The 14,477-nt window shown below is 46.1% G+C and overlaps 1 protein-coding gene across 5 annotated transcripts in view; it reads right to left on the bottom strand.

Annotated features, from left to right (window-relative positions):
* Positions 1–14,477, bottom strand: part of LDHD (lactate dehydrogenase D) — a 41,312-nt gene that overhangs the window by 2,346 nt on the left and 24,489 nt on the right. For 2 of the 5 annotated variants that reach the window (XM_058155431.1, XM_058155429.1), the window contains one exon: positions 3,557–4,407. The exons of 2 other annotated variants lie outside the window; for them this stretch is intronic. In XM_058155431.1, the coding sequence (XP_058011414.1) occupies positions 4,325–4,407 (83 nt within the window). In that variant the 3' untranslated portion in view covers positions 3,557–4,324. Of the gene's footprint in view, positions 1–3,556; positions 4,408–14,477 lie in introns of those variants that run through there. One more of the 5 variants, XR_009151949.1, reaches the window with a different exon arrangement.

Consider the following 14,477-nt stretch of genomic DNA (forward strand, 5'->3'; position numbering starts at 1 on the left):
TCTGATGGATTTGGGATGTATGGGGATGACTGAGCATTTGGTGGGTTTTATCACACCTCTTTTTAAACTCAGAAATGGGAGTCCCTTGAAGTGGACATGAATTGGGGTGTAGCAATGTTTGTGAGCAATGCTCTGGTTAAGCCACAATCTGAAAACAGGGCTTTTTTAAAAAAAGAAAATTATCTATAGTGAAATTGCAGCAGGATTTAAATGACTAGAGATTACCATTTTTAAAAATATAAATAATATCTCCATGGCCAGCTGGAGAGATGGATAAAGACTGCAATTACACCAACTCCAGCTTGTTCAGAAAAAGAATTAACACGGTAGCATTAAAAAAACTAAAATTATACCCAGCCTAATTTCTGGCGAATGTTACCTTTTCCTATAGAAACAGCCATTTTGGAAGCAAAAGTTCCTCAGTTTGCTTCATCTGAATTTCCCAAATTCTTGGAAATTCAAAATTTGACCCATAAATGCCGGGAACCATCGGAGTCCCGTTTTCCCTGGCCTCAACTCAAAACTTTTCTCAAGTTCTGCCTCTTGATTTAAAAGGACCAAACTTTTTCAGCCACCAGTATAGGGAGGGCTTCGCATACATGACAAGGAGCATCTCTCCTTCATCGGGATGTATATTCTGGATTTGGATGGCCACCTGCAAATCCTGTGGCTTTCTACTGAGTAGATTACATTGCCAACAGGTTGAAATTCTGTAAGATAAGTGTTTTCTTAACATAGGAAGAAACTTTAATAACCTGCACCATGCTGGTGATTCTCCCCGATAGCTGAAAACTGTTAATAAAAGGAGCACCATGGGAAAAAAATGGGACCAAAATGAAATATAAAGACCAATGACAACAGTTGTAAAAACCAGAAGAATAATTCTGATTATAGTAGGATAATAACAATTGAGTCCAAAATGTCTCTCGTTAAGTGAGAGACGATTTGTTTTGTTCCATTTTATGATCTTTCTTGCCACATTGGCGCAGTGCTGCAGGTTACTTCTGAAGATCACCGACTGCCAGCAGTTTGGCAGTTCGAATCTCACCAGGCTCAAGGGTAACTCAGCCTTCCATCCTTCCGAGGTGGGTAAAATGAGGACCCAGATTGTTGGGAGCAAGAGGCTGACTCTGTGAACTGCTTAGAGAGGACTGGAAAGCACTGTGAAGTGGAACATAAGTCTAAGTGCTATTGCTATTTGTAAAGTGAATCATTGCAGTTGATAAGTTAATAAACTGGTTGCTAAGTGAATGATTTCCCCATTGCTTGTAAAAAGGGTACAAAAGGTGATCACAGTATGAACCAGTGGCCAAGCATGTGAATTTTAATCATATGATCATGGGGATGCTACAAAGGTTATAACTGTGAACAATGGCTATAAGTCACTTTTTTCAGTGCCATTATAACTTTGGTCACTAAGCAGTGGAATTTAGACTTATATACTGCTTCATAGTGTTTTACAGCCCCCTCTAAGCGGTTTTTTAAAATGTTGTTTTAACTTGTATTTATTCTTATGTTTTTATGTTTTATAAGGCTGTAAACTGCCCTGAGTCCTTCGGGAGATAGGGCGGTATAAAAATTTGAATAATAAATAAATAAACCATCTGGGTCCTCATTTTACCAACCTCAGAAGGAGAGAAGGCTGAGTCAACCTTGAGCCTGGTGAGATTCGAACTGCCAAATTGCAGGCAGCCGGCAGGCAGCAGAAGTAGCCTACAGTACTGAACTCTAACCACTGAGCCACCACGGCTCTAACTATATTTTTATCTTCATTGCTTTGAATTCTTCAAAATTCTTATTAAAATTATTTTTATTAAAATTACATATCTATTGTAACTATAAAAAAATTATAATAAGAATTTCAAAGTGATGGAGAACTTCTGCCTTTTTGAATCAAGCATCAACTACAAAGGAACAAGCAGTCAAGAAATAAGCCACAGGTTAGCACTTGGTAGAGCAGCCGCGAAGGCCTTGGAGAAAATACTCAGCTGTTGTGATGCATCCATAGCTACAAACAGATCAATCCTGCAAGCCACCGTATTTCCTGTGGCAGTTTGTGGAAGTGACACTAGGACTTTGAAGAAATAGGATAGAGGAAGAAAGAGTATTGATGCGTTTGGAGGCTGGAGAGCGACTTCCAAGAATACCATGGACAGCCAAGAAAACTAAGGTGATAAGACTAGTAAACCACTTTCACTTACCTTCGCTACCAGTTTGCAAATGTGAGTGCTCAGGGCCTTCACGCATGTGCAACTCAAAAACGGGACGTCATAATGTCCGGGCGGGTGGGAGCCTCCCGCAGCCACCATCAGTTCGCGTAAATTGGATAGAACCAGCTGAATACCATCACTGAACAAACCCAGACTTCTCAAGGAAGGACCACCAGAACAAAGTGGATCAACTTAGTTACTGCAGCAGTGGGTACAATGTCTAGCTCTAGTCTAGGGTTTCCTGCACGATGCCATGGCCTGAACAGAAGAATCGAATTAAAAGATGAAGGGGACCATCAAAGAATAACAAGGTCATTAAAAAGAGATCAGACAACCATTTGTCTGAAATGATGCAAGGTTTCTTGCTAGAGCAGGGGATTGGATTAGAAGACCTCTAAGGTCCCTTCTGACTCTGTCATTCTGTTCATATTAAAGGAGGATCTGGCTGGAAGATCTGACCTCCCTTATATTACTTGGAGGATCCTGAATTGGTTAAGAGTTGCAGTGCTTAAGGGTAAAACCCAGGGGCTCAAGTGCGGGCACTTAGCAGATAACAACACACTGCGTGAATGCAGAGATGCTGGTATGTTGGCTACTACCAGAAAACGGTGGCTTCATTCTGGCAGTTTAAAGTCTGATGTAGACACGGAAGAAGAAGCAGGACCAGCAAAGGTTCTGTATGTTCCCTGATGGATGAATCCTGCTTCAATTCACTGCAGCTTTGACAAAGTGAAATAAAATAAAGACCCCAAGAGATGAAGAGGTGGATCCAAGTAAACCGAAAAGCTGGGAAAAACATGGAATTTTGCTCCCAGGCCTTTCCAACAAATACTCGGCTTGTTGCTACCAACTGTGCATAAGCCAGATTTGCCCCTAAGGCAATGTTAGCAAAGAAGGGAATAAAAGGGATTAGAGGTTCTTCAAACGAATGTTTTTCAACCTCCAGTTTCAGTGAAATACATTAAATTGGCGCTGAAGCATCTGAGGAAAGGTCTGTGTGTGGTAATGACAAAGGTAGTGTTGCTTTTTGTATGAGTGTTGTTGTGACATCTCGCAGTTATCCCAAATTAGTGGAATTTGTATTATATTGCCACAATGGATTGGATCCAACAGATGCCTCTGGAACCGTTTCCAAACTTTGGAGACTCCCAATGTGCGGACTTCAGTTCCCAGAATTCTCGATAATAAGCATGCTGGCTGAGGAATTCTGGGAACTGAAACCCCCAGGTTGGAAAATGTGGCATAAACTTACTTCCTGCGACAGGCCAGCCTGGCTCAAAAGGCCAACCTCGAATTACACCTGAGCATTTCCATATTATGTGAATAAACACAAATGGCTGCAGCTCTTGCCACACAAACACACAGCATTAATTTTAATATAGACTTGTAAAACAAATTTGGACAATTGCCAAGTTATGTATGCTTACTGTTCTTATTGGGCATGGCTGCCAACATTACATCATCCTTTTCAACTGTGTAAAAATCCAAAGGAAGCTGACTGGTGGCTGTCGTGTTTAAGGCAGTGTTTCCTGTCAACTTTAAGATGCGTGAACTTTAACTCCCAGAATTCCCCAGCCAGCACAGTTGACTGGGGAATTCTGGGAGTTGAAGTCTATGCATCTTAAAAGCATGTCAGCTGAAGAATTCTGGGAGTTGAAGTCCATGATTCTTAAAGCATGCCGGCTGGGGAATTCTGGGACCTGAAGTCCATGCACCTTAAAGTCGCCAAGGGTGGGAAACACAGGTTTAGAGAGTTTTCAGATTTTGCTAAACCACTTTCTTCGCTTTGAGTTATCATGTCCTGGGTATCCAGCCAACTGTGGTTTTTTCAGCAGACTAGAATTAATCATAGTTTAGTATGAGGTCTTTGCTGTAGGCACTTCTGGAGAACAACCACAACACCTGACTTTGGTTAATCGTTGTATTTCTGACCCTGCTGGAGAGAGGAGATTAAAGCGAAGACGCCTCACTCCGGACATCTCGGCAAGGAAAGCAAATTCAGGAGCGTCTCCCAGCCAAGCCTTCCTGTGGTTAGAGCACCTTTCCAGGGTTCATGAGGTTTTTGGGATCCAAGGCCATCTTGATCTGCCACATGGTGGAGAGGGCCACTTCCCCTACTTCCTCGCGCAAAAGCTGACGTTTGCCCAGGCCGATGCCATGCTCCCCTGTGCAGGTGCCACCCACTGCCAAGGCTCTCCTGGAGAAAAGGGGCAAAAAAGGTCAAAATACATACCCCAAATACCACTTCTAAGGTAAGACAAGTAAAGGAACGAGGCATTTTTTTCATCTATCTATCTATCTATCTATCTATCTATCTATCTATCTATCTATCTATCTATCTATCTATCTATCTATCTATATCATCTATCTATCTTTAACAGATTAACACCAAAAAATGATGTCCTTATCATCATGGGGGATTGGAATGCTAAAGTAGGAAACCAAAAGATAACCGGAATAACAGGAAAGTTTGGCCTTGGAGTACAAAATGAAGCAGGGCACAGGCTGATAGAATTCTGTCAAGATAATACGATGGCCATCATATTACACAACACAACAATAGCAAACACTCTTTTCCAACAACCCAAGAGACGACTCTACAAATGGACATCACCAGACGGTCAACACAGAAATCAGATTGACTATGTGCTCTGCAGCCAAAGATGGAGAAGTTCTACACAGTCAGTAAAAACAAGACCAGGATCTGACTGTGGCTCAGATCATGAGCTTCTCCTTGCAAAATTTAGGCTTAAATTGAAAGGGAAAAGCACCAGGCCACTCAGGTATGAACTAAATCATATCCCTGATGAATATACAGTAGAGGTGACAAATAGATTTAAGGAATTAGATCTGATAGACAGACTGCCTGAAGAACTATGGACGGAGGTTCGCAACATTGTACAAGAGATAGCAACTAAAACCATCCCAAAGAAAAAGAAATGCAAGAAAGCAAAATGGCTGTCTGAGGAAGCTTTGCAAATAGCGGAGGAAAGAAGGGAAGCGAAAGACAAGGGAGAAAGAGAAAGATACACCCAGTTGAATGCAGAATTCCAGAGAATAGCCACAAGAGATAAGAATACCTTCTTAAATGAACAGTGCAAAGAAATAGAAGAAAACAATAGAATAGGGAGGACCAGAGATCTCTTCAAAAAAATTGGAGATATGAAGGGAAAGTTTCATGCAAAGATGGGCATGATAAAGGACCAAAATGGCAGGGACCTAATAGAGGCAGAAGAGATTAAGAAGAGGTGGCAAAATAACACAGAAGAACTATGTAAGAACGAGCTTAACATCCCTAATAACCACAATGGGGTAGTCACTAACCTCGAGCCAGACATCCTAAAATGTGAAGTCAAATGGGCCTTAGGAAATCTGAGCAACAACAAAACTAGTGGAGGAGACAGTATTCCAGCTGAGCTATTCAAAATCTTAAAAGACGGTGCAGTAAAAGTGCTACACTCAATTTGTCAGCAAATTTGGAAAACTCAACAGTGGCCATAGAATTGGAAAAGGTCAGTTTACATTCCAATTCCAAAGAAAGGCAATGCCAAAGAATGTTCAAACTATCGCACCATTGCACTCATTTCACATACTAGTAAGGTTATGCTTAAAATCCTACAAGCTAGGCTCCAGCAGTATGTGGATCGAGAACTACCAGAAGTACAGGCAGGATTTCGAAGAGGCAGAGGAACCAGAGATCAAATTGCCAATATATACTGGATATGGAGAAAGCTAGGGAGTTCCAGAAAAACATCTACTTCTGCTTCATTGACTATGCTAAAGCCTTTGATTGTGTGGACCACAACAAACGGTGGCAAGTTCTTAAAGAGATGGGAGTACCAGACCATCTTATTTGTCTCTTGAGAAACTTATATGTGGGTCAAGAAGCAACAGTGAGAACTGGACATGGAACCACTGATTGGTTCAGGATGTATACTGTCACCCTACCTATTTAACTTAGATGTAGAGTACATCATGAGGACTAGATGAATCGAAAGCTGGAATTAAGATTGCTGGGAGAAATATCAACAACCTCAGATATGCAACAACCTCAGATATGCAGATGATACCACTCTAATGGTAGAAAGCAAAGAGGAACTAAAGAGCCTCTTGATGCGGGTGATGAAGGAGAGTCCAAAGTTGGCTTGAAACTCAACATTATGAAAACTAAGATTATGGCATCCGGCCCTCTCAATTCCTGGCAAATAGATGGGGAAGAAATGGAGGCAGTGACGGATTTTATTTTCCTGGGCTACAAAATCACTGCACATGGGGACTGCAGCCAAGAAATTAAAAGACGCTTGCTCTTGGGGAGGAAAGCCATGGCAAAGTTAGACAGTGTACTAAAAAGCAGAGACATCACCCTGCCAACAAAAGTGTGTAAAGTCAAAGCTCTGGTTTTCCCAGTTGCAATGTATGGCTATGAAGGTTGGACCATAAGAAAGGCTGAGCGCCAAAGAATTGAGGCCTTTGAACTCTGGTGCTGGAGAAGACTCCTGCGAGTCCCTTGGACTGCAAGGCGATCCAACTGGTCAGTCCTAGAGGAGATCAATCCTGACTGCTCTTTAGAAGGCCAGATCCTGAAGATGAAATTCAAATCCTTTGACCACCTAATGAGAAGGAAGGACTCACTGGAGAAGAACCTAATGCTGGGAAAGATTGAGGGCAAGAGAAGAAGGGGACGGCAGAGAATGAAGTGGCTGGATGAAGTCACTGAAGCAGTCGGCATGAGCTTAAATGGACTCCAGGGGATGGTAGAGGACAGGAAGGCCTGGAGGAACATTGTCCAAGGGTCATGATGACACAATTAACAATAATAACAAAAATCATTAACAGAGTGTCAGGGACCTTGTAGGCCATCTTGTCCAACCCCCTGCTCAAGCAGAAGACCCTACACATTTTTTGAGTTCAGTCTCCTTGAAAGCTTCCAGTGATGAAGCTCCCAGAACTTCCAAAAGAAAATTGTTCCACCTATTAATTATCTTCAGTGTCAGGAAATTCCTCTTTATTTCTAGATTGAATCTTCCCTTGATCAGTTTCCATCCATTATTCCTTGTCTGGCCTTCGGGTGATCTATCTATCTATCTATCTATCTATCTATCTATCTATCTATCTATCTATCTATCTATCTATCCAGGGGTGAAATCTAAAAATTTTCCCTACTGGTTCTGTGGGCGTGGCTTAATTGGTGGGTGTGGCTTGGTGGTCAGATGGCTTGGTGGGCGTGGCCAATAAGAATAAATAATAAAAATAATAAACAAAGCATAAAAAAACAATAAGAGGTACCAAAAACCAACTTTCACACTTTACACACACACAACACAACTGACTCACACACAATATAAAAGCAGCTGCACTTCACATTTCACACAGCCACAAAAAGCTCAAAAACCAACTTTCACACTTTACACACACACAACACAAAACAACACAACTGACTCACACACAATGTAAAAGCAGCTGCACTTCACACTTCACACAGCCACAAAAAGCTCAAAAACCAACTTTCACACTTTACACACACAACACAAAACAACACAACTGACTCACACACAATGTAAAAGCAGCTGCACTTCACACTTCACACAGCCACAAAAAGCTCAAAAACCAACTTTCACACTTTACACACACACAACACACACACAAAATATACATACATTAAAATATAATTAAAAAACTTATTGAATTGGCCACGGTTAAAAAATTTAGAATAAAACCCATTAAAAAACCCATAAGTTTAAAAACTAACCCAGTCCAGCGCAGATGAATAGGTGAGTTTTAAGCTCGCGACGAAAGGTTCGGAGGTCCGGAAGTTGACGGAGTCCTGGGGGGAGTTCGTTCCAGAGGGCGGGAGCCCCCACAGAGAAGGCCCTTCCCCTGGCTTGAAACTCAACATTATGAAAACTAAGATTATGGCATCCGGCCCTCTCAATTCCTGGCAAACAGATGGGGAAGAAATGGAGGCAGTGACGGATTTTATTTTCCTGGGCTACAAAATCACTGCACATGGGGACTGCAGCCAAGAAATTAAAAGACGCTTGCTCTTGGGGAGGAAAGCCATGGCAAAGTTAGACAGCGTACTAAAAAGCAGAGACATCACCCTGCCAACAAAAGTGCGTATAGTCAAAGCTCTGGTTTTCCCAGTTGCAATGTATGGTTGTGAAGGTTGGACCATAAGAAAGGCTGAGCGCCAAAGAATTGAGGCCTTTGAACTCTGGTGCTGGAGAAGACTCCTGCGAGTCCCTTGGACTGCAAGGCGATCCAACCGGTCAGTCCTAGAGATCAATCCTGACTGCTCTTTAGAAGGCCAGATCCTGAAGATGAAATTCAAATCCTTTGGCCACCTAATGAGAAGGAAGGACTCACTGGAGAAGAACCTAATGCTGGGAAAGATTGAGGGCAAGAGAAGAAGGGGACGGCAGAGAATGAAGTGGCTGGATGAAGTCACTGAAGCAGTAGGCATGAGCTTAAATGGACTCCAGGGGATGGTAGAGGACAGAAAGGCCTGGAGGAACATTGTCCAAGGGGTCGCGATGGGTAGGACACGACTTCACAATTAACAATAATAACAAAAATCATTAACAGAGTGTCAGGGACCTTGTAGGCCATCTTGTCCAACCCCCCGCTCAAGCAGAAGACCCTACACATTTTTTGAGTTCAGTCTCCTTGAAAGCTTCCAGTGATGAAGCTCCCAGAACTTCCAAAAGAAAATTGTTCCACCTATTAATTATCTTCAGTGTCAGGAAATTCCTCTTTATTTCTAGATTGAATCTTCCCTTGATCAGTTTCCATCCATTATTCCTTGTCTGGCCTTCGGGTGATCTATCTATCTATCTATCTATCTATCTATCTATCTATCTATCTATCTATCTATCTATCTATCTATCTATCCAGGGGTGAAATCTAAAAATTTTCCCTACTGATTCTGTGGGTGTGGCTTAATTGGTGGGCGTGGTTTGGTGGTCAGATGGCTTGGTGGGCGTGACCAATAAGAATAAATAATAAAAATAATAAACAAAGCATAAAAAAACAATAAGTGGTACCAAAAACCAACTTTCACACTTTACACACACACAACACAACACAACACAACTGACACACACAATATAAAAGCAGCTGCACTTCACACTTCACATAGCCACAAAAAGCTCAAAAACCAACTTTCACACTTTACACACACACAACACAACACAACACAATTGACTCACACACAATGTAAAAGCAGCTGCACTTCACACTTCACATAGCCACAAAAAGCTCAAAAACCAACTTTCACACTTTACACACACAACACAAAACAACACAACTGACTCACACACAATGTAAAAGCAGCTGCACTTCACACTTCACACAGCCGCAAAAAGCTCAAAAACCAACTTTCACACTTTACACACACACAAAATATGCCACATACAGCTTTCTGGGATTTTGTGTGTTTGTGTAGTTAGAGTGAAACACTACAGAAACACACCAAATCTCAGAAAGCTGCACAAATATTTCATTTCATTTCATTTCATTTCATTTTATTGTGGACTTCAAATCCCAGAGTTCCTCAGTCAGCAAAGCCAGCCAGTTGATCACCGAGGAAATAGATTAGCTGAGCGATTGATTCTGTCTGGCTGAAACTGAAACTGCTTTCCGGCTGCAAAGAGACCCATGCGTTCATCAGTAATCAGGTAAGTGCCTTAAAATCTCTACTTTTACTTGTAGAAAACATGTTTTCTACAAGTAAGAGTACAAGTAAGGTTCTGCTGTTTTTTACTTTTAAAGGCCTGTTTCGGCTGAAGCAAAACCGGCTTTTAAAAGTAAAAAAAAACAGACCTCTGCAGATGGTAGGGGGGCAGGGCCAGGGATTTTTGCTACCGGTCCTCCGAACCAGCCACCGCCATCGCTACCGGATCACGCGATCCCCTCCGATCCGGTAGCATTTCACCCCTGTATCTATCTATCCATCTATCCCTCCCTCCCTCCCTCTCTCCCTCCATCATCTCTCTCTCTCATCTATTCATCCATCTATCATCTATCTAATTTCTCTTCCTTCCCTCCCTTTCTTTCTCCCTTGTTGTTTCCTGCCTTTCCTTTTTTCTCTTTCTTTCTCTCTTTTTCTTTCCCTCTCTCCCTCTCTCCCGTCTTGAATTTATCCGTTCCCGTAGGGGACTATTCTTCATCCAGAAGACACTTTATGCCTAAAATCTTCAGTCCAGGAATGAAGGAATATCAAACGGGACAGGGAGAAAATACATGCAAGCTGCTAAGGATTCTTGGAGGAGAGATGACTCGGCCTCAGGACAAAGGCGAGAGTGAGAAAGAAACCCAGAAGAGCCCACCTTAACTTTGTTGGCCTAAGAGAGGAACTGGGAGCATTTTTGTAAACTGACACACTACCCCTTCCAGGTAGGCCAGGTCAAGCAGACATAGTAGGAATTCCAGTAATGTTCCTTTATTATAACAAAGTAGAATAAGAGAAGTGTTGTGGCTCCAGCCTCCGAACCTGGCCCCATGCCCGAAAGTGACTCCGAGAGTGAGGGGGAAGGGCTGGTAAGGCTTACCTCAGAAGCGCCGATTCCTTTGGCCCAGCTCCAGGAGCCAGAACCAGGCCAGTCGGAGGACATAATGAGGCCAACATCCCCTGATTCCTCCCTTCCTCAGGCTACGCCTACAGACCCAGCTGATAATAATAATAATCAAGCTTGGCTTGACCCGCGCTTCAGAAGATTAGAGAGGCTGCACCATCAAAGGGAAGGGTGGGGCAGGAGCCCCACCCCACAGGATATATAAAGAGTTTTGGGACTGCTTTCAGTTCTACGGGAAAAAATTAGCTGAACATGTCGAAGTGAGCTGAAGTCTTAATCTGTTTGAACTTTTTGGCAGGCAGCTGCGTTTTTCCGGCCAGGACTGATAAGAGCTGTGTATCCACTGGCTGAAGGCCAGCTCGTTACTCCAGAGTGAGGACGGAGACAGAACAAGAATGTTGTGACCCAGGTTCCTGGACCCGGACTCCTGGACTCGGATGATTCAGAAAGTGAGGGAGAAGACCTGGCAAGCCCTGTTTCTCTTGAGCCCTTTCCCTCCCTGGCACCCACTCAAAGGAAGGAGGAGGGGCCGGCAAGACCTGATTCCCTGGAGCCTTCTTCTGATTTGGCAACGCCCCAAGAACAGTTTTGGAGTGATGCAAGGTCACGTGAGGCGTGATCGGCATGCAGCAGCAAAGCCAAGTCATAATTGTCATGCAGTGACATCTGCAGAGACTATAAATAGGAGTCTGGACTTCCTGGTTTTTTGTCTTGGACAAAGCAATGAATTGTCTCGGTCTAACTGTCTCAATGGAGGGAAGAATATATTCGTGAGTAATTCTGGCCTTATCTATAATTTCCTCGTTATCTCCAGAAACTTGGCAGGCCCGTGGGTAGACGTGGCCAGGACATGTATCTATGTAAATAAAGGGAGAAAAGGAGGCCTCTGACTGACTCTTTGCTGGGAGTATTAGGGGGAGGGAAACAGAACATTTTGTCCAAGACCTGACTAAAACATCTTCCACCAAAGATGGACCAGCAGCAGGTACAGCAGCAGTTAGAGCAGCTACAAGCGGCTAATCAACAGCTCCAGCAGCAAGTGGCTCACTTGGCACGCCAACTTGCTGCCAGGAATGTGCCTGCAGCCCTCCCCCATCCTCCCACTCCTCCTCCTCGTCGCAAGTGCCCGATAACCGTGCCGGATAAGTTTTCTGGGCAGCCTGAGATGTTCCCGACCTTCTTGGGACAGTGCCAGCTCTACATGGCTATGAGGCCAGAGGATTTCCCAGACGACCGGGCTAAGGTGGCCTTCGTGATTAACCTTCTTTCCAGCTCGGCTGCCATGGGCCACGCCCTCTTGCTCCAGGACAGCCCCTGCTGGCGGACCAACAGCGTTTTGGCAGCACCTGCGCACCATGTATGAGGACCCGTTCGAATGCTGACGGCAACCAGGCGCCTTAAGGAACTCCGTCAAGGAAACGCCCCTGCAGGAGTACATCGGTGTTCGTCTTTTGTGCCAGGACTCTGACTGGAATGATGCAGCGCTGGTGGGCGCGTTCAGGAGGGACTCTCAGAGGAATTGCAAGACGAGCTGGCCCGGCGTGGGCGCGCGGACCCTCGACAACTTGGTGCCCTTTGTCTCCGCCTCGATGCCCGTCTGTGGCGACCGTCCCGTCGCACCCCGGGACCGCTGTCGACATCTGCACCCCACTTCCTGCACCACCAGCACCCAGGGTCGCCCCACGTTTTGTAACCGCTGCGGAAGAGCCCATGGAGTTGGGAGCGGCCAGACCTCGCCTGACAGCCCAGGAGGCGGAACCGAGGCGCCAAGGGGATTGTGCCTGTACTGTGGGGAGCCCGCCACTTCGCTTCTTGCCCCAGAAAGCGAAGTGGGGCACGCACACCGGTCCCCGAATCACAACGTGACCAATCGGAAGCAGGCAGGCCCGACCTCGGGAAACCCTAGGTCGGGCACGCGTACTAAGCCCCACTGGACGTTGCGGAAGTAGACTCTGGGCCCCCTCGACATCTGATTCTGGACACACGGATATGGTTGGGGAACCAGTCGGACGGGCTCCAGGTGCATGCGCTGGTGGACTCAGGGGCCACAACAAACTTTATGGACCAGGCCTTTGTGACCCAGTTTGCGGTCCCCGTGGTTCCGGTGGATCCTCCGATGCGGGTTGAGACAATTGATGGACGAGAACTGGTGTCCGGCCCCATTAAAATTGCCACCCAGCCTTTGCGCCTGGCTATTGGGGACCATGAGGAGGCGATCCAGTTTTATGTCACGGCGGACCTTCATTTTCCCTTGGTCCTTGGGTTGGCCTGGCTTCGGACCCACGATCCTCAGGTGGCCTGGTCGCGGAACGCCATCTCTTTCCCGAGTCTGCAGTGCGTCGATCACATCCGCCACACCTGTGCCGGCCAGAACGTCCCCACCGCTGCCATCACCTTGCCTCCTGAGCTGGCGGACTTCGCCCGGCGTGTTCAGCGAGAAGGAGGCGGACCGACTACCCGCATCGGCCCCCACGATTGCCCGTGGACCTTCTGCCCAACGCACCACTGCCTGTGGGGCGCCTGTATTCCATGTCGGGCCGGGTTGGCGCCCTCAGGGACTTCCTGGACAAAAACCTGGCCCGAGGGTTCATCCGCCTTCAAAGTCCCTCTCGGCCCGGTCCTCTTGTGAAGAAGAAGACAGGGACTTGCGCCTATGCTGTGATTACCGCCGGCTAAACGCCATTACGGTGCGGAATCGCTACCCCTGCCGCTCATCCCGGAGCTACTGGAGAGGTTGCGGAGGCCACGATCTTCACCAAGCTCGATCTCCGGGGCCTACAACCTGGTGCGGATGCGAGAAGGAGGCGAATGGAAGGCGGCATTCGGCACCCGATACGGACACTACGAATACACTGTCATGCCATTTGGGTTGACCAATGCTCCGCCGTTTTCAGCACTTCATGAGCAGCGTGTTCCGAGACATGTTGGATCGGTTCGTGGTTATCTACCTGAACGACATCCTGATTTACTCGGTCCAGGAAAGCCACCGACACGCCGGTCTGGTTCTGCAACGCTATGGAGCAACAACTCAATGCGAAACTGGAGAAATCGTCTTCTTCCGGACTTCCATAGAATTCCTCGGGCATATCATCTCGCCCGAGGCATAGCCATGGACCCATGTAAAGTAGAAGCTTTGTGTAGCTGGGAAGCCCTCGTCGGGTGAAGGATGTTCAGCGCCTGCTGGGCTTCGCCAACTACTACGGACCTTCATCCCGGGCTTTGCCACACTGACGGCTCCACTTACCCAGCTCCTCAGGAAGAAGGTTGCATTCGGTGGGGTCCCCGCAGCAAGAAGCATTCACAGCCCTCAAGAAAGCCTTCGTCACGGAACCCGTCCTGAGGCATCCCGACCCGCTCCGGCCTTTTGTGGTGGAAACAGACGCGTCAATGTGGCTCTGGGAGCGGTGCTGCTACAGGCTCCGGCGAATGGTGGCACACTTTTCCTGCGCTTACTACTCCCGGAAACTCAATCCTTCCGAGCGCAACTACACTATCTGGGAAAAGAGTTGCTGGCTATCAAGGCTGCATTCGAGGCTTGGCGACACCATCTGGAGGGCCCGACATCAGGTGGAGGTCGAGCGGACCATCGGAATCTCGAGCACCTCACCACAGCTCGGAAGTTGAACCAGCGGCAGATCCGGTGGTCGTTGTTTTGCCGGTTCAACTTCCGCGTGACCTACATTCCCAGCGGTCA

The sequence above is a fragment of the Ahaetulla prasina genome, chromosome 12, assembly GCF_028640845.1.
Source record: "Ahaetulla prasina isolate Xishuangbanna chromosome 12, ASM2864084v1, whole genome shotgun sequence".
Taxonomy (NCBI): domain Eukaryota; kingdom Metazoa; phylum Chordata; class Lepidosauria; order Squamata; family Colubridae; genus Ahaetulla; species Ahaetulla prasina.